Below are 25,569 nucleotides of genomic sequence, written 5' to 3'. Positions count from 1 at the left end.
TCTATTATATAAAGTTTTCCACCGGAGTACACCTTTATTATGTATATATATTTTTTTCAACTGGTGCCAGAAAGTTAGAGATTTGTAAATTACTTCTATTAAAAAATCTTAAAGGAGTACTCCGGCACGCACTTTTTTCCTTTTATCCCGTCCGGGCTGCAAAATAAAAGAAAACACACTTTCTCTTACCTGCCAACGAGCCCCCGGAGCTCCGGTACAGGTGTTCGGTCCCCGGGCTGTATTCTTCTTACTTCCTGTTATCCCGGCACATCACACAGAGCTTCAGCCTATCACCAGCCGCAGCGATGTCCCGCCTCGGCCGGTGATAGGCTGAAGCTCCGCGTGATGTGCCGGGCTAACTGGAAGTAAGAAGAATACAGCCCGGGGACCGAACACCTGTACCGGAGCTCCGGGGGCTCGTTGGCAGTTAAGAGAAAGTGTTTTTCTTTTCTTTTGCAGCCTGGACGGGATAAAAGGAAAAAAGTGCACGTTGGAGTACTCCTTTAATCCTTCCAGTATTTATTAGCTGCTGAATACTACAGAGGAAATTTATTTTCTTTTTGGAATACAGTGCTCTCTGCTGACATCATGACCACAGTGCTCTTTGCTGACATCTCCGTCCATTTTAGGAACTGTCCAGAGTAGCATATGTTTGCTATGGGGATTTTCTCCTACTCTGGACAGTTCTTAAAATGGACAGAGATGTCAGCAGAGAGCACTGTGTTCCAAAAAGAAAAGCATTTTCTCTGTAGTATTCAGCAGCTAATAAGTACTGAAACGATTCAGATTTTTTAATAGAAGTAATTTACAAATCTGTTTATCTTTCTGGCACCAGTTGATTTAAAAATAAATAAAAAATTCTACCGGAGTACCCCTTTTAGACCATTCTACAGGATAGGCTATGAATATCTGATTGTTGGGACTCTGGGGACAGGAGGCACCCATTCTCAAACTGTGTCTGTCCCAGTGGTCAGAGACGTATCAACTATACTTTTAAGTTAAATATTTTGTGATCTTTAAAAATAGTCAATGGACTTCACCTAAGAATTGTGCATTCATTTCCCTGTACACATTTCCCTGCAATCTTTGAAAGTTTAAGACATTTACCTGTGCCGCCCACAGTCCCATTGTTCACCACTGAGTTGGGAGGCTGAGAATTGTGCCAATGTCCATCGTGAGAGGAGTTGGGAACGCCTACAGACCTGGCAGCAGGCCCTGCAAAGATGATGCTCGGGTCGTTCAGATTAACTGCACTTGGATTAGTGGTTGCGGTGCTGCTGCCAGATCTGGCCGGATAGGTGACACCACCAGAGTGAGGGGGGTTCCCAGAAGAGCGAATTATCTGCCCATGGATGGGCCAAGAGTTGTTGTGAATGGGGATCTGTGTAGGCAGGGGGAGTAACCCAAGGCTGTGCAGAGGAGAAAAGGGAGTGGGAGGAGAGTGGGGGAAGTTAAACATGGGGCGCTGAACCTGATGGGGATTCTGCACCGGTGGTGCCTGCTGCTGCTTTATCTTTGTCTGAGGCTGCGTCTGGCCCATGTTGTTTTGTGGAAACGGCTGAGGCTGCGGTGAATATGATGAGTGATGGGATTCAGACTGTAGTAAAGAGGGGGAAAAAAATTAACATGAGAAGTTAAAAAACTTTTGTCCAATAAAAAAAAAAGATTGATTTAGACATTATTTCCCTTAGCAAGCAATTTCCTTTTTCCTCACACATCGGGACAGACAGGTGAGGAGAACAGTGTCCTGATGCTGTATAGTGTTGACAAGGACTTTAAATAGATTGTGTCAAGCAGTGACTCCCATAGAGAAAATATAAAGCAGCGTGCGTATGTGTGACGACCACCAAAATGTGATGGGAATTTTGTGGCCCCATTTCAGCTGTTGCAAGACTGCAACTCCCAGCATGGCCGGACAGCAGTCGGCTGTCCGGGTATGCTGGGAGTTGTAGTTTTGCAACAGATGGAGGCACCCTGGTTGGGCGAACATTGCCCTAACGTGTTTGGAGAATAAGTTGCAATGTATATGAATTCCAGGAATTGTATTGCTTTAGACATGTGGCTTACAAGCTGTTCGGATACTATAACTACCTGCATAGTATATCAGCCTTCTGCTGTTATGGCATGCTGGGACTTGTGGTTTCCCAACAAGTAGAGGGCGCCACAGGTTGCAGTCCATGGGTGTAAAGCAATACCGTACTTTGCATTAAAGGGGTACTCCGGTGGAAAACTTTTTTTTCTCTATCGGCTCCATTGGGGGACACAGACCGTGGGTGTATCTTGCTGTCTCTAGGAGGTGTGACACTATGGTAACAAAAAAAGTCAGCTCCTCCCAGCAGGATATACCCGCCTTCAGGCTCTGAGCTAGTCAGTTTAAGCTTAGTGTCTGAAGGAGGTGGACATGGTCTGGATTCTCCAGTCCAGGTCTTCTGTTTTTATTTTCCTAGTATAGGGACGTGTTAGTTTTTTATTCCCTTTCTTTTACGTTTTCAGGTGGGGACTCAGGAACTGCGGTTCACTGTTTCCCCATTGCGAGTAAGGGGGCACAGACATTGCGTATATGCGCTGTTAACCCCCTCTCGCCAACGGTCAGTGATCTGGGTGGTACCTCATGGGTCCGGGTCCCCCTTCTTCTCTGCTCGCCTCGCTCGCGCATAGCAGCCAGGCGTGATGCAGGGACAAAAAGCTGACTGAAGACTTCACTGAAGACTCCATTAGGTAAGTTCTTCTGACTGAGGTAAGTACTTTCCCCTTTTTCCCATAGGTATGGACTCGCAACCTCAGGAGAGCCCCTGTTTTGGCCCACCTTCAGTGTATGGGGCTGCACTTATGCTGGGGGAGCAGCGACACCTGAGGGGGCATATTTTTATAAGACCCCTTACTTTTGGGGGGCATGTGGTATGGAGCTCTTTATTACGTGTGTGTGTGTGTTGGTGCACTACTTAGCGCCTTATATGCGGCTGTCAGCCCCGGCGCTGCTTCGGATCGGGCATTTTCAGCGCCGGCTTCTTTCTTATGTTCGCAGCGCCTTATTCGCGGCTGCAAGCCGCGGCGCTTTTACGAGCCGGGCGCTTCAGCGCCGGCTTACTTTCACTTTCGCCGGCAGCCTCTGCCGGGCGTTCTGGCCGCCCGCTCTGTTCCCCCGAGCGCATATACAGCTAGGCAGGTGCGCTCGGGACAAGGAGCGGGCGCCATGACAGTTCTTTTTCAGCCGGTCTGTGGCTCCGCCCACCGGGCTGGGAGCTCTCAGAGGCGCGAAGCAGCGTCCTATCAGCGCTGTGGGCGCGATTTTCTTGGGTAGGAGTCAGTTACTGTGTGCCTTGCTCCAGGCACGCCCCTCCCTCCCTATTGGCTGGCTTGTTCGGTCTCTCTGGCTGCATGGAGCGAGTTCTCCTCACTGCAGCTGACAGGGGACACAGATCTGGGTGAGAAAGTGCCTGTCTTCTTTTTTTACCCCATTATGTCCATACCCAGAGCTGTTCCTCCCTCTAATCAGAAAACTGGGAATTCAGTGACTTACTATACCTGTAAGCACTGTAATACCAAGATGCCTGGCTCCGCTGAGCCCGCTTGCTCTGTCTGCTCCACTGCTCCCCCAGACCCCCTGATGCCCCTTCGGTCCCCGGTGGGTTCAGCCGCTCCTCCGGCTTGGGTTTCTTCCCTGACCCAGTATATGGCTGACTTTACCCAAGTCTCCCGTTCGGTGGCTGAGGCCTCCCGGGAAATGGTGTCCGCCTTGAAGGGGTCTTCCCTGCGCAGGACCTCTGAGGGCCCGCTCTTTGTCTCCTCGTACTTCACGCTCTCACAAGCGTGCTAGGGGTGCCTCGTCTGACTCTTCCATTGAGTCTTCGGATAGACGTGAGCGTTCCCCTCGCGGGTCCCGCCCACCCCTCCCCTATCATCTGGGCACAAACGTCGCTCCTCCAGAGGATGTGCTCGGAATCGCCGCTCTGCCACGCCAGAGCCGCATACCCGGTCTGGATCGCCCCCCTCCAGGACTGCCTCTACTCACTCACATTCCCCTGGTGAACTAGTGGATGAGGCTTCCGAACCGGCATCTGACCGCTCGGACTTGCTACGGTGAACTCATTGGTGACAGCCATAAGAGACACCTTTCACTTGGAGGACCCAGGATTTTCGGATGTCAATCCAGGAGTATCCTTTCATCGTACTAAGCCAGCACCTCAAAGGTTCAGCTCTTACGCTGACTTTGACGACATTCTGGAATCCGTATGGAAACATTCAGACAAGAGGTTCCCGGGAATCAAGACAATTCAAGAGCGTTATCCATTTGACAAGGACTTTGTCCCTAAGGTGGCTTCCCCTCCCTCAGTGGATCCACCAATCTCCCGGATCTCTAAGGCGACTACACTGCCTCTGCCTTCAAGGATCCCGTGGACAAGAAGGTAGAATCTTTAGCAAAGTTCGCTTCTGAAGCAGCTGGCTCTTCTCTTCTTCTCATCTTCGCCTCAACATGGGTCTCCAAGGCCCTGTCGGAGTGGTGCCAACAGCTCCATCAGGATATCTTAGCGGGATCCCCCCCAGAGGACCTATCTGCTCTGGCTCTCCGATGCGCCAAGGCTGGGGACTTTCTATGCGCAGCTTCCATGCAGTCAGCCCGTTTTTCTGCTTTTGCTGTGGGTCACCTAGCAGCCCTCCACCGCTCTATGTGGCTTAAAGGGGTACTCCGGTGCTTACACATCTTAGGGGATAAGATGCCTGATCGCAGGAGTCCCGCAGCTAGGGACGCCAGTGATCATGCACGCGGCACCCCGTTTGTAATCAGTCCCCGGAGCGTGTTCGCTCCGGGACTGATTACGGTCGACCGCAGGGTCGGCGGCGTGTGACGTCACGCCCCCGCCCCGTGTGACATCACCCTCCGCCCCTCAATGCAAGCCTACGGGAGGGGGCGTGATAGCTATAGGGGATAAGATGTGTAAGCACCGGAGTACCCCTTTAAGGCTTGGAATGCGGATGCCGCTTCCAAAAGGTCTCTCACTGAGCTTCCCTTTACGGGCGGCCGTCTTTTTGGCAAACACCTTGATGAGATTATCTCTGAGGCAACGGGAGGTAAGAGTTCCTTGTTACCTCAAAATAAGGCTCGCCCTACTTCCCAAAGTAAGTCCTTTTCCTTTCGGACCTCTGGACCTCTGGCTCTGGCCGTTTTGCGCCCAAATAGGGCAACCGCAAACCCACTTCTGCATGAAGTGAGGCCTCCACCCACGGTTTCTTTGCGGGTGGGAGGTCGTCTCTAGTTTTTCCGAGACATCTGGACCTCACACATTCAGGACTCTTGGGTCAGGAAAGTGGTATCCAACGGTTAACGAATCGAATTCGCCTCCCTTCCGAGGGATCGTTTTTTTCGATCCCGGGCCCCCCTGGTCTCCTCCCCTGGCGAAGCAATTCCGTGCGGCTCTCCAGTCTCTGCTTCTCCAGGGGGTGATCGCCCCCGTCCCTCCAGGGGAACGTTTTCAGTGTTTCTATTCAAATCTCTTTGTGGTCCCCAAGAAGGACGGTTCTGTACGACCAATCCTAGACCTCAAGCATCTCAACCGTCATCTTCTCGTACGCCACTTCCGGATGGAATCTCTCCGTTCGGTGGTGGCGTCCCTGGAACAGGGGGAGTTCCTTTCATCGGTGGATATCAAAGATGCCTACCTCCATGAGCCAATATTTCCGGGCCATCATCGGTACCTCCGTTTTGCTGTTCCGGAGGGGCACTTTCAATTTGTACCCTCCCCTTTGGTCTAGCCACGGCTCCTCGGGTCTTTACAAAGATCCTTGTGCCAGTGATGGGCCTGTTACGGTCGAAGGGGATCTCGGTAATGCCCTATCTGGATGACCTTCTCATCAAGGCTCCAACCAGAGACCAGACTCTGGAGAATTTGGATCTCACTCCATACTCTGACTCGCTTCGGGTGGCTGGTCAACCGGGATAAGTCAGTCCTCCGGCCTACCCAGTCTCTAACCTTTCTGGGGCTTTGATTCGACACGACCCTGCCAGAATTTGTCTTCCGCCGGACAAACGTCTGGCACTCCGGGAGGGGGTCCGCTCCCTGCGGACTCAGGTATCAGTCTCCATCCGCTTTTGTATGGAAGTCCTGGGTCGGATGGTGGCAACTATGGAGGCCGTACCCTTTGCCCAGTTTCATTACCGCCCCCTCCAACTGGCGATTCTCTCTCGATGGAACAGATCTCCCCTGTCCCTCGATCGTCAGATTGTTCTCCCTCTCAGGGTCCGTCAGTCTCTGCTCGGGTGGCTCCGCTCCCCCCTTCTTCTCCAAGGGCGGTCGTTTTCTTCCCCTTCATTGGCAGGTTGTTACAACGGATGCCAGCCTGTCGGGCTGGGGCGGCGTGTTCAGGGATTGGACGGTTCAGGGACTCTGGTCTCCCCAGGAGACCCTTCTTCCGATAAACATATTGGAATTACGGGCGATTCTTCTTTGTCTTCTTCATTGGGAGCCCCGTCTTCAGTCCCGTCCTGTCCGCGTTCAGTCGGACAACGCCACGGCCGTGGCGTACATAAATCAACAGGGCGGCACTCGCAGCTCGGCAGCCATGGCCGAGGTAACCAAAATTCTCTCCTGGGCGGAGAGCAAGGTTTCAGCCATTTCGGCGATCCACATTCCGGGAGTGCTGAACTGGGAAGCGGACTTCCTCAGTCAGTCCTCACCCGACCCCGGCGAGTGGTCTCTTCATCCGGAGGTCTTCACGCAGCTCTGCGACCTCTGGGGCGTTCCAGACGTGGACCTCTTCGCGTCCCGGCACAATCGGAAAATCCTTCCGTTTGTGTCCAAGTCCCGGGACCCTCAGGCTTTGGCCGTGGACGCCCTAGTGATTCCTTGGGCGGGGTTCGCCCTACCTTATCTGTTCCCTCCCCTTCCACTCCTTCCCAGGGTGCTGAGGAAGCTCAAGGCAGAGGACGTCCCCGCCATTCTGGTAGCTCCAGATTGGCCTCAAAGGTCGTGGTACGCCGACGCTCCTCTGCGCCTTCTGCTCTGCCCGGATCTACTCTCTCAGGGTCCTCTTTGCCACCCCAATTTAAATTTTGCTGCATTTGACGGCGTGGCGGTTGAGACCGCGGTTTTGAGGGCCTGCAGGTTCTCTTCCAAAGTCATTCGCACCATGCTCAAGGCTCGTAAGCCCTCCTCCGCAAGAATTTACCACCGTACTTGGCGGTCTTATTTTCGTTGGTGTGAAGCTTAGGACTTCTCCCCGGTGACCTTCTCTGTTCCCCGTCTTCTCTCCTTTTTGCAGTCGGGGTTGGAACTGGGGTTGTCTCTCAGTTCCCTTAAAGGTCAGGTTTCGGCCCTTGCTGTTCTTTTCCAAAGGCCCCTGGCTTCTAATCCTCATGTCCGGACCTTCCTGCAAGGAGTGGTGCACGCTGTTCCTCCTTATCTGTCACCCTCTCCTCCTTGGGACTTGAATTTGGTTCTGAGTGCCCTCCAGGGTGCACCCTTTGAGCCCCTTAGAGAGGTGTCTCTCCGCCTCCTTTCTTGGAAAGTGGCGTTTCTGGTGGCTATCACCTCCATCCGGAGGGTGTCTGAATTGGCAGCTCTTTCCTGCCGTTCTCCGTTTCTGATGATCCACCAGGACAAGGTTGTTTTCCGGCCAGACCCTTCCTTTTTACCTGTGGTGGTCTCGGCCTGTTATCTCAATGAGGACATTGTCCTCCCGTCCTTTTGCCCGACTCCTTCTCATCTGAAGGAGCGCTTACTACACTACACAAGCTGGACGTAGTTCAGGCTGTTCGGTCTTATCTCTCCATCACTTCTTCGTTTCGTCAGTGTGATTCCTTTTTCGTCCTTACGGAAGGTCGTCGCAAGGGACAACCTGCTTCCAAGGCCGCCATTTCGGAAGCCTATCGCTGTAAGGGGAAGATTCCTCCTTTCAGGGTTGTAGCTCATTCCACACGTTCTGTTGGGACATCCTGGGCTCTCCAGAATAGAGCCTCGGCCTCGCAGATTTGCAAGGCGGCTACCTGGTCGTTCATACTTTCGCATCGGCTGATGCTAGTCTGGGGCGTAAAGTGTTGCAGGCGGCAGTGGATCGGCCGTCTGCCTGATTACTTATCTGCCCACCCAAGGGACGGCTTTAGTACGTCCCACTGTCTGTGTCCCCCCCAATGGAGCCAATAGAGAAAAGGAGATTTTTTAACAATTACCGTAAAATCTTTCTCAAAGGATCCATTGGGGTTCACAGCTCCCGACCTTTCTGGGTTTTTCCTTTGGTTCTCTGTCCGAGGGTGTGTTCAGTTATGTTTTTTCTTCTGGTTCTTGGACAGTTTGGGGTTTTTCCTTGACCTATTGGTCTCCTCCTATTGCTCTGGAACTTAAACTGACTAGCTCAGAGCCTGAAGGCGGGTATATCCTGCTGGGAGGAGCTAACTTTTTTTGTTACCATAGTGTCACACCTCCTAGAGACAGCAAGATACACCCACGGTCTGTGTCCCCCAATGGATCCTTCGAGAAAGAGATTTTACGGTAAGTGTTAAAAAAAAAAAAAAAAATTTATTTTTTTTTTTTTAAATGAACTGGTGCCAAAAAGTTAAACAGGTTTGTAAATTCTATAAAAAAAAATCTTATCCTTCCAGTACTACTTAGCTGCTGTATACTACAGAGGAAATTATTTTCTTTTTGGATTTCTTTTCTGTCTGTCCATGGTACTCTCTGCTGACATTTTAGGAACTGTCCAGAGCAGCATATGTTTGCTATGGGGATTTTCTCCTTTTCTGGACAGTTCCTGACACTGACAGAAGTGTCAGCAGAGAGCACTGTGGTAGACAGAAAAGAAATCCAAAAATAAAAGAATTTCCTCTGTAGTATTCAGCAGCCAATGAGTACTGGAAGGATTAAGATTTTTTAATAGAAGTCATTTTCAAATCTGTTTAACTTTCTGGCACCAATTGATTAAAAAAAAAAAATAAAAATAATAATAAATTCCACCGGAGTACCCTTTTAAGTCATATTTCTGTATACAAAAAATACAGTATAATCTGAAACACTGACTGACACTCACCGATTCTGATGCCTGTCGTGTGCGCGTGGGGCGCTCCATCTGTTGTAAAGGAGGGAGGACAGGCTGAGGGACAATGAGGCTCAAGATCTGTGATGCTGAGAAGAGAATATACCATTAATTCTGGATATAGGGAAATATTACAATCTGTTTTAACTGCTATGGAAAAGGTTTTGTATTTTATAATATGGTTTTACTGAGCAAGGAGATTGTCTGTGTGTCAGCAAGTAGTATATGGTTTGTGTTATTACCCAGAATGCTGTTCGCGTTCTTCTGCCGGGCCGCATTGTTTTCGGGACAGTCCCTTCGTACATGACCCACATCCCCACAGGTAAAGCACCTCTTCTCTCTGAGCTCTCGCTCGTCCTCTTTATTGTCCTTTTCATCATCCTTCTCGTTCTCTTTCTTCTTCAGCCTAGGAAACAACCATGGACAATTTTAATACGTTTGCAGGTAAAGGTTATGTACAGTGAAGGAAAAAAGTATTTGATCCCCTGCTATTTTGTACATTTGCCCACTGACTAAGAATTAATCAGCCTATAACTTTAATGGTCGGTTTATTTGAACAATGAAAGACAGAATAACAAGAAAATCCAGAAAAATGCATTCAAATCAGTTATGAATTGATTTGCATTTTTACTATTGTGAAATAAGTATTTGATCCCCTAACAATCAGCAAGATTACTGACTCCCAGGTGTCTTTGTACAGGTAATGAGCTGAGATTGGGAGCACTTTCAATGATCTGAACCACTCAGATGTTCATTGACACTTCAGATGGGCCTGTACATGAGCTTTCTTTAGCAGGGGAACCTTTCGGGCACTGCAGGATTTCAGTCCTTCACGGTGTAGTGTATTACCAATTGTTTTCTAGGTGACTATGGTCCCAGCTGCCTTGAGATCATTGACAAGATCCTCCCATGTAGTTCTGGGCTGGTTCCTCACCGTTTCATTAGCTCCTGACCAAAGGAGATGTATAGTTATTTTGTGTTTCTTCCATTTGTGAATAATCACACCAACTGTTGTAAACTTCTCACCAAGGTGCTTCTAGCCCATTCAGCCTTGTGTAGGTCTACAATCTTGTCATGGTGGAAAGTTTGGAATCTGATTGTTTTTGTGGACAGGTGACTTTAATACAGGTTAACAATCTGATTAGCAGCACTCTCTTAAAGGGCAATCCTTCTAATCTCAGCTAATTACCTGTATAAAAGATACCTGGGAGACACAAATCTTTCTGGCTGATAGGGGATCAAATACTTATTTATGCAAATAAATTTAAATGGGCACTTTAGATATGTTGTAAAGCATGTATAACCAATAGGTTTTGCAATTGCTTTCATTAGAAAATTTTCAGTATTTCATACAGAAAGAGCCAGTCAAACAACTGCTGCCCCTGCCTGCTTGGACACCTACTAGTCCTGCTGTGTCCATGTGTCATCATGGCACAGAGATGCCAGTGTGCAGATCAAGCATGCCTGCCCGGACATCAGACCGGGACACTCTGCCACTGCAGAGCTATACTCACAATGTCAGGACTATTATCTCATCTCCCATGCCATAAATGCCTGTAGTGATCGTTCCACTACCTGATCACTCCAGCTTACTATAGGCATGCAGAGGAGGTGATATGTTATTTGCCTTGATCAATTTTGTGAATAACCCCTGGGTGGGGGAATATGTGAGATCTTTTGGGACCAGACAAATATAGAAGTCCTATTTAATTGATATTTGTTCAATACACAGGCTAAGGGTGCACAGTTCTATGCACCTCTGTGATTGTATAGTCCCCTGATGAAGTGTGAGGGGCAAATATCTTACTTCCCCACACACAGAAACGCGTTGGGACAGGGACAGCTACATCCTATGTATTGATATGCCATTTTGGTCTGCTACTGGATGCAGCAGGTTTTCTGTGATCAGTTGGCTTGTTTCGAAAATGTGGGTCCTTTTGAGTAAACTGCAAATTTGTGTGTGTGTGTGTGTGTGTATATGTGTGTATATATATATATATATATACATATATATATATATATATATATATATATTTAGTGATCTTTTAATTAGTATATATTAAAAGCTACATTTTAAATGGCACCCCTGTTCTCTTGTTTGAACAATTTCTTTGCTGTCCATGCGTCATCACCTATGTCATGGACACACTTCCTTGATTGACAGCTGTGAGCGCAGGGCTCAGGGCTGCAGGGAAAAATCCTCCCACTGTCAGCTTGTGTCCCGCTACTGTCAGTGAGGACAAGCTGGTAGATGTAGTTTTGCTAATGCTAGGGGAGATGTGAGCAGACAGCATACTGAGGGAGGGGGCGGAGACCTGCACAGTGAGGCCACACCCCCTCCCTTTGAGAGGAATTCAGACTAGTGAGCTAAATTAAAAGTGTAATAAAAAAATAAATAAAGGTGCTAGATACATAAAAATTAGATGTACATGGTCAGGATTAGGTACTGAGTGATATATAAAAAAAATTGTTGGATCTGACGGGTATGCTTTAACTTATTTGAAATGTGTTTCTCTGAATTTTTTTGTTGATATTCTGTCTGACTGTTTACATGAACCTGCCAATAAAATTACACACTCATCTTTTCTTTGTTGGTGGGCAAATGTACAAAGTCAGATATAAAAAAAAAAAAAATAATCATATCAAAAATATTTTCCTTTACTGTACATTTTCACAACCACATATTGTCAGCTTTCTCCCCCTGCACTAATCAGCGGTACTGGCTGGTAGTGCAGGGGAAGCTGATCAGTTTGGTCCTTACCGTGCCCGGATCCGCTGCGCCGTTCGGCCGTAAACTTCTATTTTCGGAATATGCAAATGAGGTGCTAACTGGCACTCTGACCTCAGTGCCGCCCAGCTTAAAAGGGGTTACCCAGCTTTTTAAAATTTATAGTCTAACAAAATAGGTCATTATTAGATTGGTGGGGGTCCCCAGCAGTTTGCAGGGACTGTGTGTGCGCGTTGTGGGTTATTTGGCTTGGCGGCAATGTGACACATTGGGCCTAGCCAAATAACCCGCAGCACGCTGTAGTGTTTTGTGTCAGGCCCCATAAGCAGGAAGAATAGCATAGTCCTTACTATTGAAGATGCAGTCCCCATTTAATTGAACTGTGAAATTCTTCAGTACCTTGCATGTCCACTGCTAATGGGTATAGTGATGCAGGTCATTGCACAAGCACAGTTGTTGTGGTCAAACAGTTGGTTCAATGGTGTTTGGAGTTGGACCCTGGCAGATCCCATATTGATGGTCTATGCTGAGGATAGACCATCAAATTTATAAAGCTGGATAACCAATTTAATCTGTGTTTAGTGCAGATATGTTTTCTGTTTATTCCATTAAATGTGTTTGACAGTAAGCAACAAGTAATGCAGGATGATGATGATGATTCTTACCTCCTTCGCTTGGGACAATCCTTCATGTAATGGCCGATCTTCCCACACACCCGACAGCATCTATCATTAGGAGCCAGCTCCCCGTCTGTCAGGACTTTGGAATCAAAAAAATATTCCTGCCAAAAACAAGAACACATTCCTGGTTAAACTAAGAAAAACCTTAACACAAATCGCAGCCTGTTCCTGCTGTACTTCCTTGGTTTTCATTGTTAGGCTGGTAACAGTGTCAGTGCATTAAGTCATTATTTCCACACCTCTGCTAGTATATTTAGTCATGCCCCACCCTCTTGTGTCCCAAAAATTTTGGGGAAGATTCATCAAAACCTGTCCAGAGGAAAAGTTGTTGAGTTGCCCATAGACACCAATGAGAGCGCTTTTTATTTTATTTTTTATTTATTTTTTAATAAAGAGGCCTATTCAAAAATAAAAGCGATCTGATTGGTTGCTATGAGCAATTTATTTTCTGGACAGGTTTTGATAAATCTCCCCTTTTATGTCGCATGCATTAACTCTTTCCATTGCATATCACATGTTGGATTAAATAATCCTCTGGTAAAATGAGTGAATTATCTTCTTTCTTTCTATCTTCCTGAAGTGATCAAATATGACTAGAAGCAAATCCCCCATGACAAACCTTTCCTGCTCTGGACAGTTCATGACATGGACAGAGGTGTCAGCAGAGAGCACTACACAACTTCCTCTGGAACATACGGCAGCAGAGAAGGATTCCACCAGAGCATCAAGCAGGTTCAAAGTTCTGGCGGACATTTTTGATCAGAATTTTTTGTCAGAAATTCCAACCAGAAAATTCAGCAATGTGAATGGGTTCATGGGAAAAAAAACCATTCACCTGCATGTTAAACTTCATGCAGCAAAATTTCCAACCAAAATTCCTGAGCCGAATTCCGGTCGGAAATTCTGTATTGTGAACTCAGCCTTTAAAGGTCTGTAGACTTATGTTATGAAACTTTTTTCTTTCTTTTCCAAATGTGTTTTTATGCTCTACTTATTATTATTTTTTTCCCTCCATATATGTTAATACTGGGGCAGTCATTGTACATTCTGAGAAGCTGTTCCTCTGTTAACAGCATGCAGATATACTTTGTAGCAACTACATGGATCATAGGGTCTGGAGCTGACTTCTATGGGAGAGCTTTGTGGGCATGCTCTGTGACCTGTGCAGAGGTGAAGACATCCGCTGTGCCCATCTGCCTCCAGCTTTACAACATAAGTGTTACCTTTCGTTCCAAGTCTAGGTTTACATGAGTCTTAGAGCCCTGTAAAGGGCATCAGTCGCAGATTCCATTCAGGAGGAGTAAATTGAGCCAGATGGGGGCCCGCTACATGACAGACACCAATGGATCCCAAGAGTCCCCCCACTGACTTTAGTAGGGTCCATTGTGATTCTGTCTAATGTCTGTCATTTTTCAGGATTCTATTAGTGTTTTCCAACCACAGCCCTTCAGCTGTTGCAAAACTACAACTCCTAGCATGCCTGGAAAGCCTTTGGCTGTCTGGGAATGCTGAGGAATGAAGTTTAGCAACAGCTGCAGGGCATACTAGTGAGAAAACACTGTTCTAAAGGAAATTAAAAAAAATACTGCCTGCAACATTTTCTTGTCATTATTTAAATGGAATCTGTGATGAAGGCCCCGAAGGAACAGAGCCTTTGATGCAAATTTGATGCCTATAGTGAAGCCCAGAGAGTGAAAACTACAAGATCTCAGGATAACTATTTTCTTTTTTTAATCTGGATTTGTGTTATATGAAAAATGATGTATTCCATTTTAAAGGGGCACAAGAAAGAGATGAATGTGTAAACAGATGTGCAAATTTACACAGTGCTTGTGCAGACCCCAATTTCCCATGTGAGCAGCTACAAAGCCAAGAGAATGTCTGTCTCCAGTCTCTGCCACTTACATACTCTAATTGGGACAGTGCACTGTGTATAGTAGATATTAGGGATCGACCGATTATCGGTTTGGCCGATATTCATTATTTTGGACGTTATCGGCAATTACCTTGTCAATAATCCGATAATGCACCGCCCCCACGCACTGCCCGGGCCAGAGACCATTCTGGCTCCTGCGGCGTCCTGTGTTACGCTGTGATCTGCGCAATGACGAGTGACGTCTTCAACGCGATGTCACAGTCGGTGTGCACAGTGACAGCTCCGGAGGACGCCGCCGGAGCCAGAATTAGTGCGGACCCCGGGAAAAGGTCATTCTAAAACCGGGAATGGGGGAGCGGTCTCTGGTGGGGGGGTGCGGTGTTGGTGATAGGATTCAGGGGGAGATAAGTGGGTGGCGGCCTCTGGCACCACAAAAGCCACTGCAGTTCATTGATTTAAAGCATCCGCTTTAAATCAATGATCTGCAGCGGTGTCCCCGGGGTTGGGGGGGGGGGGGGGGGGGTTAGGAGAGGTATATAGCCGATAACTTATACCAATATTCCGGTATAAGTTATCGGCCCTAACCTCCACAGAGTATTGTTGTCAGCCCTAAAAAAATCAATTGTCGGTCGATCCCTAGTAGATATAGACTAACATAGAAAAGGACTTATGAGTTTTAGTTAATAGTAAATTCTGCCACTGTACAAATCACTGGTCAGACCACACATAGAATACTGTGTACAGTACTGGTCAGACCACACATAGAATACTGTGCACAGTACTGGTCAGACCACACATAGAATACTGTGCACAGTACTGGTCAGACCACACATAGAATACTGTGCACAGTACTGGTCAGACCACACATAGAATACTGTGCACAGTACTGGTCAGACCACACATAGAATACTGTGCACAGTACTGGTCAGACCACACATAGAATACTGTGCACAGTACTGGTCAGACCACACATAGAATACTGTGCACAGTACTGGTCAGACCACACATAGAATACTGTGCACAGTACTGGTCAGACCACACATAGAATCCTGTGCACAGTACTGGTCAGACCACACATAGAATCCTGTGCACAGTAATGGTCAGACCACACATAGAATACTGTGCACAGTACTGGTCAGACCACACATAGAATACTGTGTACAGTACTGGTCAGACCACTCATAGAATACTGTGTACAGTACTGGTCAGACCACTCATAGAATACTGTGTACAGTACTGGTCAGACCACACATAGAATACTGTGCACAGTACTGGTCAGACCACACATAGAATACTGTGCACAGTACTGGTCAGACCACACATAGAATACTGTGCACAGTACTGGTCAGACCACTCATAGAATACTGTGTACAGTACTGGTCAGACCACTCATAGAATACTGTGTACAGTACTGGTCAGACCACACATAGAATACTGTGTACAGTACTGGTCAGACCACTCATAGAATACTGTGTACAGTACTGGTCAGACCACACATAGAATACTGTGTACAGTACTGGGCACCAGTGTACAAGAAAGATATAGGGGAGCAGGAGAGGGTTCAAAGACGGGCAACCAGAGTAATATGGGGGATGGGAGGACTACAGTACCCAGAAAGATTATCAGAATTAGGGTTATTTAGTTTAGAAAAAAGAAGGCTTAGGGGCGACCTAATATCTATGTATAAATATATCAGGGGACAGTACAGAGATCTCTCCCATGATCTATTTATACCCAGGACTGTATCTATAACAAGAGGGCATCCTCTACGTCTAGAGGAAAGAAGGTTTCTACACCAGCACAGAAGAGAATGGAATTCTCTGCCAGAGGAAATGGTCATGTGAACTCTGTAAAAGAATTCAAAAGGGGTCTGGACACGTTTCTGAAGAGTAATAACATTACAGGTTATATAGTCACTAGATTCTGGAGGTGGTACATTGAACCAGGGATTTATTCTGATACCAGGATTTCAGGGATCCAGGGATTTATTCTGTCTTGAGAGTTTTTGTTTTTATTTTTTGCCTTCTTCTGAATCAACGCAATAGGGTAGTATCCAATGTCTGCAGTTCATGCCTTATTTACATTGCCGTAATTCCGCTGGATACTACAGCTCAAATTACAGGTTCATGGCCAGCGATTGCCGCAGAGACTTGGATTATGTGGCCGCATTACAGCCATCTGAGATGGGAAACAAAGGGTCTTTAGCTGGTCCTCCTTTTTGAAAGGATTCACCATGCAGACAATTTTGGAGCTGAAATTTCTGTGACCTAAAATCTGTTCCATTCATCTAAATGAGGTTATTTTAGATTTCTTCAATTTTTATTCTAGTATGTTGGCCAGTTGCAGAAACTTGTGTGAATTCCCCCTTAACGACACATGAATTAAAAGAACTGAATATTTTTCTGTAATTCTGTCTTCATAAATGTGGAGGGGAGTCGATCTTTTTCTTCTACAAGTACTGGTGGAATTTGATAAGTATATGCTACCAGCCCTTTTTCTATAATAGCAAGTGGCAATGTGAGCAAATACTTAAAAAGGCAAAGGACCTCAAGTCTGTACAATGACTGAACTACCCAGATCTAGAAGAATGGCTGGGGCAATGGTCATTCCATTTCTGCAAAATTTACATTTCTTTATTCATAGACCATGGTTAGAGGAGAGCATAAATCTAATAATATTACAATGATAAACAGCAATAAATACATTTATCTCCGTTGATCCAACACTAATCAAACTGCTACAGAGCCAGTGGTGTTTCTTGGTTGTCTCTACAATATTCCCAAAGAACTAAGTGGTAAATTAGTATAAGCAGAATAAAGCTGCCTTTTAGTGCCGCGTGTAACTATCGTTAACATCAATGTAAGAAGAATGCAACCTGCTTGTTACTCTTCTGCAATTTGCTGTCGCATGACAAATAAAATACTTAAAGGGGTACTCCGGTGGAAAACTTAAAAAAAAAAAAAAAAACTGGTGCCAGAAATGTAAACAGATTAGTAAATTACTTCTATTTAAATCTCAATCCTTTCAGTACCTTTTAGCAGCTGTATGCTACAGAGTAAATTCTATTGTTTTTTTATTTCTTTTTTGTCTTGTCCACAGTGCTCTCTGCCGACACCTCTGTCCGTGTCAGGAACTGTCCAGAGCGGCAAAGGTTTGCTAGGGGGATTTTCTCCTGCTCTGGGCAGTTCCTGATATCGTCATTAGGTGTCATCAGAGAGCACTGTGGACAAGACAACAAAAGAGAAATTCAAAAAGAAAATAATTTTCTCTGTAGTATACAGCTGCTAATAGGTACTGGAAGGGTAAAGATTTTTTTATAGAAGTAATTTACAAATCTGTTTAACTTTCTGTTTAAAAAAAAAGTTTTCCACCAGAGTACCCCTTTAATTTATGAATCCTATCTTTAGTCTTTTAGCAGGTTGCAGGATTAATTCATCTTATTCCTAAGTATTTCTTTGCAAAAAGCTAATAAAAAATTGTTTCTCTATCAATTATACTTTTAGTGAGATCGGGTCACGCCATTTAGACAATGCAAAGATCAAATGGGAACTGAACGGACATCAGTGAATCGGTTACCTCTTATCAGATATTTAGTATATAGAGGAAAAGAACATCTCCCAGTGCAAAATATAGCATCTAAGACAATTGGGTACAAGGAGTTTTGAAAGTGAACATTAAAGGGTACCTCTCACCAAAAAAACTTTTGATATATTATAAATTAATGTATGCAGAATAACTTTAAAATTGCATGTTATTAAAAAATATGCTTCTTTCTATTTAATTTTCCACTTTGAAGAAATGACCACTAGGGGTCTCCCTACCAGTCCTGGCAGCAACCATTTCAGACTCATGCTGGAGTCCTAAACACTACGAGCTGCCAGTCTGCTTTGTTCACAAAGTAGAACACTCAGAGCTGCCAGCCTGCTTTGTTCACAGCCTGTTTGGCTGTGAACAAAGCAGGCTGGCAGCTCTGAGTGTTTAGGACTCCAGCGTGAGTCAGAAATGCTTGCTGACAGGACTGATTGGGAAAAATACAATAGAAAGAAGGATATTTTTCATTAACATGCTATTGGAAAGTTATTCAGCATTCATTAATCTAAAATATATCAAAAGTTTATTTGATGAGAGGTACCCTTTAATGCACAATATAAAACCGTAAATATTTTTGTTAGGTAAGTTGCAGATCAGACTGGGGTATCTGGACAGTCCAGGACCTTTTGGTTCGGTACTAAACTGGGGTTTTCTCTTGCAGTACGGGCCTTTACGCTTACTGACAGAACTGGAAAGGCTAGTTACATCTATCTTCCTTAGCAATGCATTGGACCAGATCTATTATCAAGGTATTATTCTATTGTGGAGAATCCTGTAATTTCATGACAAAGAGGAAAACCTTACTGCTTCAAGCCCCGGCAGTGGATAGAATGGGGTTCCGAACAACTTCCTTCCATTGATGAAAGCCTTCATGATAAAATTAGTCACTGCGGGAAAGAATATGAGAAAACAGAAGGTATACTTTACTGATTCTTACATCCATTAAGGCCATAAATACATACGCAAGACATATTTTGGTCATGAGAGCTCCAGAACTGTGTCTACATCAGTGTTTCCCAACCAGGGTGCCTCCAGCTGTTGCAAAACTACAGCTCCCAGCATGCCCGGACAGCCAACGGCTGTCCGGGCATGCTGGGAGTTGTAATTTTGCAACAGCTGGAGGCACCCTGGTTGGGAAACACTGGTCTACGTTCTATTAACACTAAGCTAAAACTGGTCAGCTAATTGCCAGTGGGAGGGTATATCCTGCTGAGGAAGAGCCAACCTTTTTTTGCCAAGTGGCAGCAGCCTATACCCATGGTCCTGTGTCCCCAATGAAGCGACCAAGAAAACATATATTAGACAAATATTTTATATATTTCAATGCCAGATCCTTTCTTCTCCCTAGAGATAAGTTCAGCTGCTTATTCCACTTTCTCTATTGAGCACAAATAGGAATAGATGTTGCTCTAACAAGTGTTCAACCAAAAGCTTTTGAAGTTAAATGGGCACTTTTAACCCCTTAAGGACTCAGCCCATTTTGGCCTTAAGGACTCAGACAATTTAATTTTTACGTTTTCATTTTTTCCTCCTCGCCTTCTAAAAATCATAACTCTTTTATATTTTCATCCACAGACTAGTATGAGGGCTTGTTTTTTGCGCGACCAGTTGTCCTTTGTAATGACATCACTCATTATATCATAAAATGTATGGCGCAACCAAAAAACACTATTTTTGTGGGGAAATTAAAACGAAAAACGCAATTTTGCTAATTTTGGAAGGTTTTGTTTTCACGCCGTACAATTTATGGTAAAAGTGACGTGTGTTCTTTATTCTGAGGGTCAATACGATTAAAATGATACCCATTATTATATACTTTTATAATATTGTTGCGCTTAAAAAAAATCACAAACTTTTTAACCAAATTAGTACGTTTATAATCCCTTTATTTTGATGACCTCTAACTTTTTTATTTTTCCGTATAAGCGGCGGTATGGGGGCTCATTTTTTGCGCCATGATCTGTACTTTTTTTTGATACCACATTTGCATATAAAAAACTTTTAATAAATTTTTTATAATTTTTTTTTAATAAAATGTATTAAAAAAGTAGGAATTTTGGACTTTTAAAATTTTTTTTCGTTCACGCCGTTCACCGTACGGGATCATTAACATTTTATTTTAATAGTTCGGACATTTACGCACGCGGCGATACCAAATATGTCTATAAAAAAATGTTTTTTACGCTTTTTGGGGGTAAAATAGGAAAAAACGGACGTTTTACTTTTTTATTGGGGGAGGGGATTTTTCACTTTTTTTTTACTTTTACTTTTACATTTTTTTACATTTTTTTTTACACTTGAATAGTCCCCATAGGGGACTATTCATAGCAATACCATGATTGCTAATACTGATCTGTTCTATGTATAGGACATAGAACAGATCAGTATTATCGGTCATCTCCTGCTCTGGTCTGCTCGATCACAGACCAGAGCAGGAGACGCCGGGAGCCGCACGGAGGAAGGAGAGGGGACCTCCGTGCGGCGTTATGAATGATCGGATCCCCGCAGCAGCGCTGCGGGCGATCCGATCGTTCATTTAAATCGCGAACTCCCGCAGATGCCGGGATCTGTATTGATCCCGGCACCTGAGGGGTTAATGGCGGACGCCCGCGAGATCGCGGGCGTCGGCCATTGCCGGCGGGTCCCTGGCTGCGATTAGCAGCCGGGATCAGCCGCGCATGACACGGGCATCGCTCCGATGCCCGCGGTTATGCTTAGGACGTAAATGTACGTCCTGGTGCGTTAAGTACCACCTCACCAGGACGTACATTTACGTCCTGCGTCCTTAAGGGGTTAAAGAGGTACTCCGGTGGAAAACTTTTTTTTTTTTTTTTTAATCAACTGGTGCCAGAAAGTCAAACAGATTTGTAAATTACTTCTATTAAAAAATCTTAATCCTTCCAGTACTTATTAGCTGCTGAATACTACAGAGGAAATTATTTTCTTTTTGGAACACAGAGCTCTCTGCTGACACCTCTGTCCATTTTATGAACAGTCCAGAGTAGGAGAAAATCCCTAGAGAAAACATATGCTGCTCTGGACAGTTCCTAAAATGGACAGAGATGTCAGCAGAGAGCACTGTGCTCGTGATGTTAGCAAAGAGCTCTGTGTTCCAAAAATAAAAGAATTTCCTCTGTAGTATTCAGCAGCTAATAAGTACTGGAAGGATTAATATTTTTTAAATAGAAGTAATTTACAAGTCTGTAACTTTCTGGCACTAGGTGATTAAAAAAAAAAAAAAATACGTTTTCCACCGGAGTACCCCATTAAATGGGTTGTCCGACCTCGTTCACTAACTTACTCCGGCCACCGCAGGCCTATTTGTAGCTGCCAGAGGAGATCGGGAAAGCTATAAGAAACAAAGACTGGTAAATTACGCAATTTGTGTAACTCCCATTGACTTTAATGGGAGCTGCGCAAACAGCGTAGCCCCGCAGGCTACTCTTTACAGAACTCTGTGAGTTTTGTAAACAGTGTAGCTCACAAGGCTACGCCATTTGCACAAATCCGATTAAATTCAATGGGAGTTACAAAATTTGTGTAAATTTCCAGCGTCTGTTGATTATGGCTTTCCCAACCACCCCCGGCATATGCAAAGAGGCAGCAACTGGCCAGAAAAAGCCAGTGGACGAGGTGGGACAACCCCTTTAAGGCTATGTTCACACTACGGAATCTCCAGCGGGAAAATTTCCGTCTAGAGATTATGAGCGCGGCCAGCCCCGACTGAATCAGTCGGCACCAGGACCGCGCGGACATTGCAGTCGGATTTTCCGTTCACAAATTTAGTTTCCAAAATTCCGAAGTGTGAATTTGTGAACGGAAAACTCATTCACTACACTATACATTTTAGTAAGTGGAATTTCTGCCGGCAATTTCAAAGTGGAATTGCCGGCAGAAATTCCGTGGTGTGAATCTATACAATACTATAGTGCTGCCTCCATGGCGTGTATTTTTATTACTATAGGTCCCATTACCACTGCTTATTGTTAGGTCTTGTTCCTATCACAGCTTCTGCACCCCCAAATGTCACCCTGCCGATTTTATGTGAGCCTATGCTGCTAGAAATGCATAGGACAGTCTGTATAAGAGAGAAGGAATTTACAGAAACATACATATTAAAGGGGTAAGAAAAAACTTTTTTCTTCTAGATCAACTGGCTCCAGAAAGTTAAACAGATTTGTAAATTACTTCTATAAAAAAAATCTTAATCCTTCCAATAATTATCAGCTGCTGAAGTGGAGTTGTTCTTTTCTGTCTGGCAACAGAGCTCTCTTCTGACATATCTGCACAGAGTAGGAGAGGTTTGCTATGGGGATTTGCTTCTACTCTGGACAGTTCCCGAGACACGTGTCATTAGAGAGCACTTAGACAGAAAAGAACAACTCAACTTCAGCAGCTCATAAGTACTGAAAGGATCAAGATTTTTTTTTAATAGAAGTAATTTACAAATCTGTTTAACTTTCTGGAGCCAGTTGATATATAGAAAAAAGTTTTTTTCCTGGATAACCCCTTTAACCATCCGAACAGACTGATGTGTTCCATAGATCAAAATGTAGAACATCAGTTGGATCGTGCTGGCGGCCAGCCGCGGAGTAATGCGATGCAATCGTGAGTTATAGTCAGGGGAATCATTATGCTCCACTCCCCGCCAGTTCATCCGACTGATAAGCGCTGTAGACCAGTGTTTCCCAACCAGGGTGCCTCCAGCTGTTGCAAAACTACAACTCCGGGCATGCTGGGAGTTGTAGTTTTGCAACAGCTATAGGCCCCCTGCTTGGGAAACACTGCTGTAGACTATAATAAAGAGCGTAAGTCTGATCGGGCAGGCAGTCGGCAGGGGACTGAAGTGGAATGCCGCGCACTTCACCCGGCTGTAACTTACAATCACAGCGGGTCTCGTGACGGAGCCCCGATGTGATCTAATCTTCTGACATATCTGGATGACATATAAATGATAAAAATGCTTTAAATAGACAGGATCCCATAATATACGCACTTTTTCTTGAGACTCCAGCTCCAAGATTATGATTGAGGTCAAATGGATCTAAAATGTAAAAAATAAATAAAAAAAATAAAAGGACAAGGAGAGGTTACAATTCCCATTGCATTAGAGCTCAAAGTATACTTTTTATTTTATTTTTAACCAGCCCCACTGTACAAACCTTCAATGGCGATGCACTTAGACGTCCACTGTTTCTCAAATGTGGTAAGCAATTTCTTTTGCCTAATGCTGATGACGTATTCCTTAAAATCAAACTCTTCTGTGTAAAATCTAAGGAACCCGAGCCAAAGCTCCCCCACAGATTCTTTGTTTTGCCCCAGGGATGGAAAGCGGCTTCTCTGTAAGAAAACAAAAAATAAACCCTCATACATTCCACTTCACTTTACACATTCTAGGTATAAACTACTACAAAGACAAAAAGGAGGCTTATAATACGCTACGAATGGGGGAGATTCATCAAAACTTGTGCGGAAGAAAAGTCGACCAGTTGCCCTTAGCAACCAATCAGATTTCTTCTTTCTTTTTTGTAAAAGGTCTCTGAAAAATAAAAGAAGCGATCTGATTGGTTGCTAAGGGCAACTGGTCAACTTTTCCTCAGCACAGGACTTGATGAATCTCCCTCAATATGAATATTGATTGCAAGGGCTATTCCTCGTGACCAACTTCATCCACAAAGATGGCACAAGAATTCATCCAGCCGATATACTATAGGGGGAGATGTATCAAAACCTGTCCAGAGGAAAAGTTACTGAGTTGCCCATAACAACCAATCAGATCGCTTCTTTCACTTTTCAGAGGCCTTTTCAAAAATGAAAGCAGCGATCTGATTGGTTGCTATGGGCAACTCAGCAAATTTTCCATTAGACAGGTTTTGATAAATCTCCCCCCTATGTTCACAGCAGGGACTTGGGCCAGTTACAAACTTTGCATTCAAGCCCAAGAGCTTTAAAGGGGAACTCCGGTACTTAAAGGTGTGTTCCAGGCAAAACCTTTATATATATATATATATCAACTGGCTCCGGAAAGTTAAACAGATTTGTAAATTACTTCTATTAAAAAATCTTAATCCTTCCAATAGTTATTAGCTTCTGAAGTTTTCTGTCTAACTGCTCAATGATGATGTCACGTCCCGGGAGCTGTGCATGATGGGAGAATATCCCCGTAGGAACTGCACAGCTCCCGGGACGTGAGTCATCAGAGAGCAGTTAGACAGAAGACAACAACTCAACTTCAGAAGCTAATAACTACTGGAAGGATTAAGATTTTTTAATAGAAGTAATTTACAAATATGTTTAACTTTCCGGAGCCAGTTGATATATAAAAAAAAAAAGTTTTGGCCTGGAATACCCCTTTAACAACTTATCCCCTATCCACAGGATAGGGGGATAGTGTCTGACCCCTGGGACCCCCATGATCTCCTGTCCGGCACCCCAACTCTCCTGCACGCTATATCTCTAGCTCTCCCATAGAAATACAAGGAGGGGCTGAATTAGCCTCCATGCGGTGGTCAACACAGCTCTGTGAGTCAGGCAAGAGAGGGTCCCAGCAGTCAGAGCCCCCTAAGTTGTTAAGTGTCTGATCGGGGGGTCTGACCACCACAGAGCTGTGTTGACCATTGCATGGGGCGATGCCAGACATGCTCCCTCCATGCATTTCTATGGAAGAGCCAGAGATACCTGTGCTCTTGTGGGAGAGCTGGAGCACCTGCCAGGAGATTGCAGGGGGTCCCAAGGGTCAGACTCCCCCTCCCCCACAATTAGACACTTTATTAAATACAGACATTCCCCTTTAAGTTACACTACTTCTTCGCAACCTTCACTATACCCTTTCCTGAAGCTCCTCTTTACTTCTGTCTTCTTTTCTTGCAGCAATTTTAAATCAATAGACCATAGACATGCTATAGTAAACCAATATAAGCATAACCGGATGTGCATATCATTTAGTGGCGGGGGTGCATATATAACTGTTATATAATATTGTAAATTTCCAGCGTACTCACCAACTCTTCAGTGTTTTCAAAGAAAAAGGCATTCCAGCCATCCACCATCCTCTGTGGAATAACTTGCCCGTCGTATATCTACGACAAATAAAAATATGACCCTGTAAACTGGTGCCTGATTTACAAAACCAATTTCCTACAGCTTGTTAGGGTATTCTGCATGGATATAGAGGAATCTCCATTTAGGACCCCCCACTTGATGCTGGATTCCTCAACTGATCACTAGGCGAGAACTGCAATTAATTCACCACTGTTTCCCTTTTTATACTTGTTTGTACCTAGACCGGTGTTTTCCAAACATTGGTTCTCCAGCTGTTGCAAAACTACAACTCCCAGCATGCCCGGACAGTCGCTGGCTGTCCGGGCATGCTGGGAGTTGTAGTTTTGCAACAGCTGGAGGCACCCTGGTTGGGAAACACTGGTCTACGTTCTATTAACACTAAGCTAAAACTGGTCAGCTAATTGGCAGTGGGCGGGTATATCCTGTTGAGGAAGAGCTAACCTTTTTTTTTTGCCTAGTGGCAGCAGCCTATACCCATGCTCCTGTGTTCCGAATGAAGCGACCAAGAAAACATGCTGGGAGTTGTAGTTCTGCAACAGCTGGAGACACACTCTATGGAAAACAGACCTAGACCCCAGCCAATTCTTACCTCTTGTAGCACCGGTATG

At 45.0% G+C, this 25,569-nt stretch overlaps 1 protein-coding gene across 2 annotated transcripts in view; it reads right to left on the bottom strand.

Annotated features, from left to right (window-relative positions):
• The window catches only part of TUT4 (terminal uridylyl transferase 4), a 107,581-nt gene that overhangs the window by 6,713 nt on the left and 75,299 nt on the right, over window positions 1-25,569 (bottom strand). For both annotated transcript variants that reach the window (XM_056532229.1, XM_056532230.1), the window contains exons 20-28: window positions 25,551-25,569; window positions 24,901-24,978; window positions 23,062-23,239; window positions 22,896-22,943; window positions 18,704-18,786; window positions 12,418-12,533; window positions 9,267-9,430; window positions 9,019-9,113; window positions 1,108-1,597 (exon numbers count right to left, since the gene is read on the bottom strand). The exon at window positions 25,551-25,569 is cut by the window's right edge and continues 95 nt beyond it. In XM_056532229.1, the coding sequence (XP_056388204.1) occupies window positions 1,108-1,597; window positions 9,019-9,113; window positions 9,267-9,430; window positions 12,418-12,533; window positions 18,704-18,786; window positions 22,896-22,943; window positions 23,062-23,239; window positions 24,901-24,978; window positions 25,551-25,569 (1,271 nt within the window). The remainder of the gene's footprint in view (window positions 1-1,107; window positions 1,598-9,018; window positions 9,114-9,266; window positions 9,431-12,417; window positions 12,534-18,703; window positions 18,787-22,895; window positions 22,944-23,061; window positions 23,240-24,900; window positions 24,979-25,550) is intronic.

This window comes from Hyla sarda, chromosome 7 (assembly GCF_029499605.1).
Source record: "Hyla sarda isolate aHylSar1 chromosome 7, aHylSar1.hap1, whole genome shotgun sequence".
NCBI lineage: Eukaryota > Metazoa > Chordata > Amphibia > Anura > Hylidae > Hyla > Hyla sarda.
The sequence above is the reverse complement of the archived record's forward strand: the minus strand, read 5'-3'. Positions and strand labels throughout refer to the sequence as shown.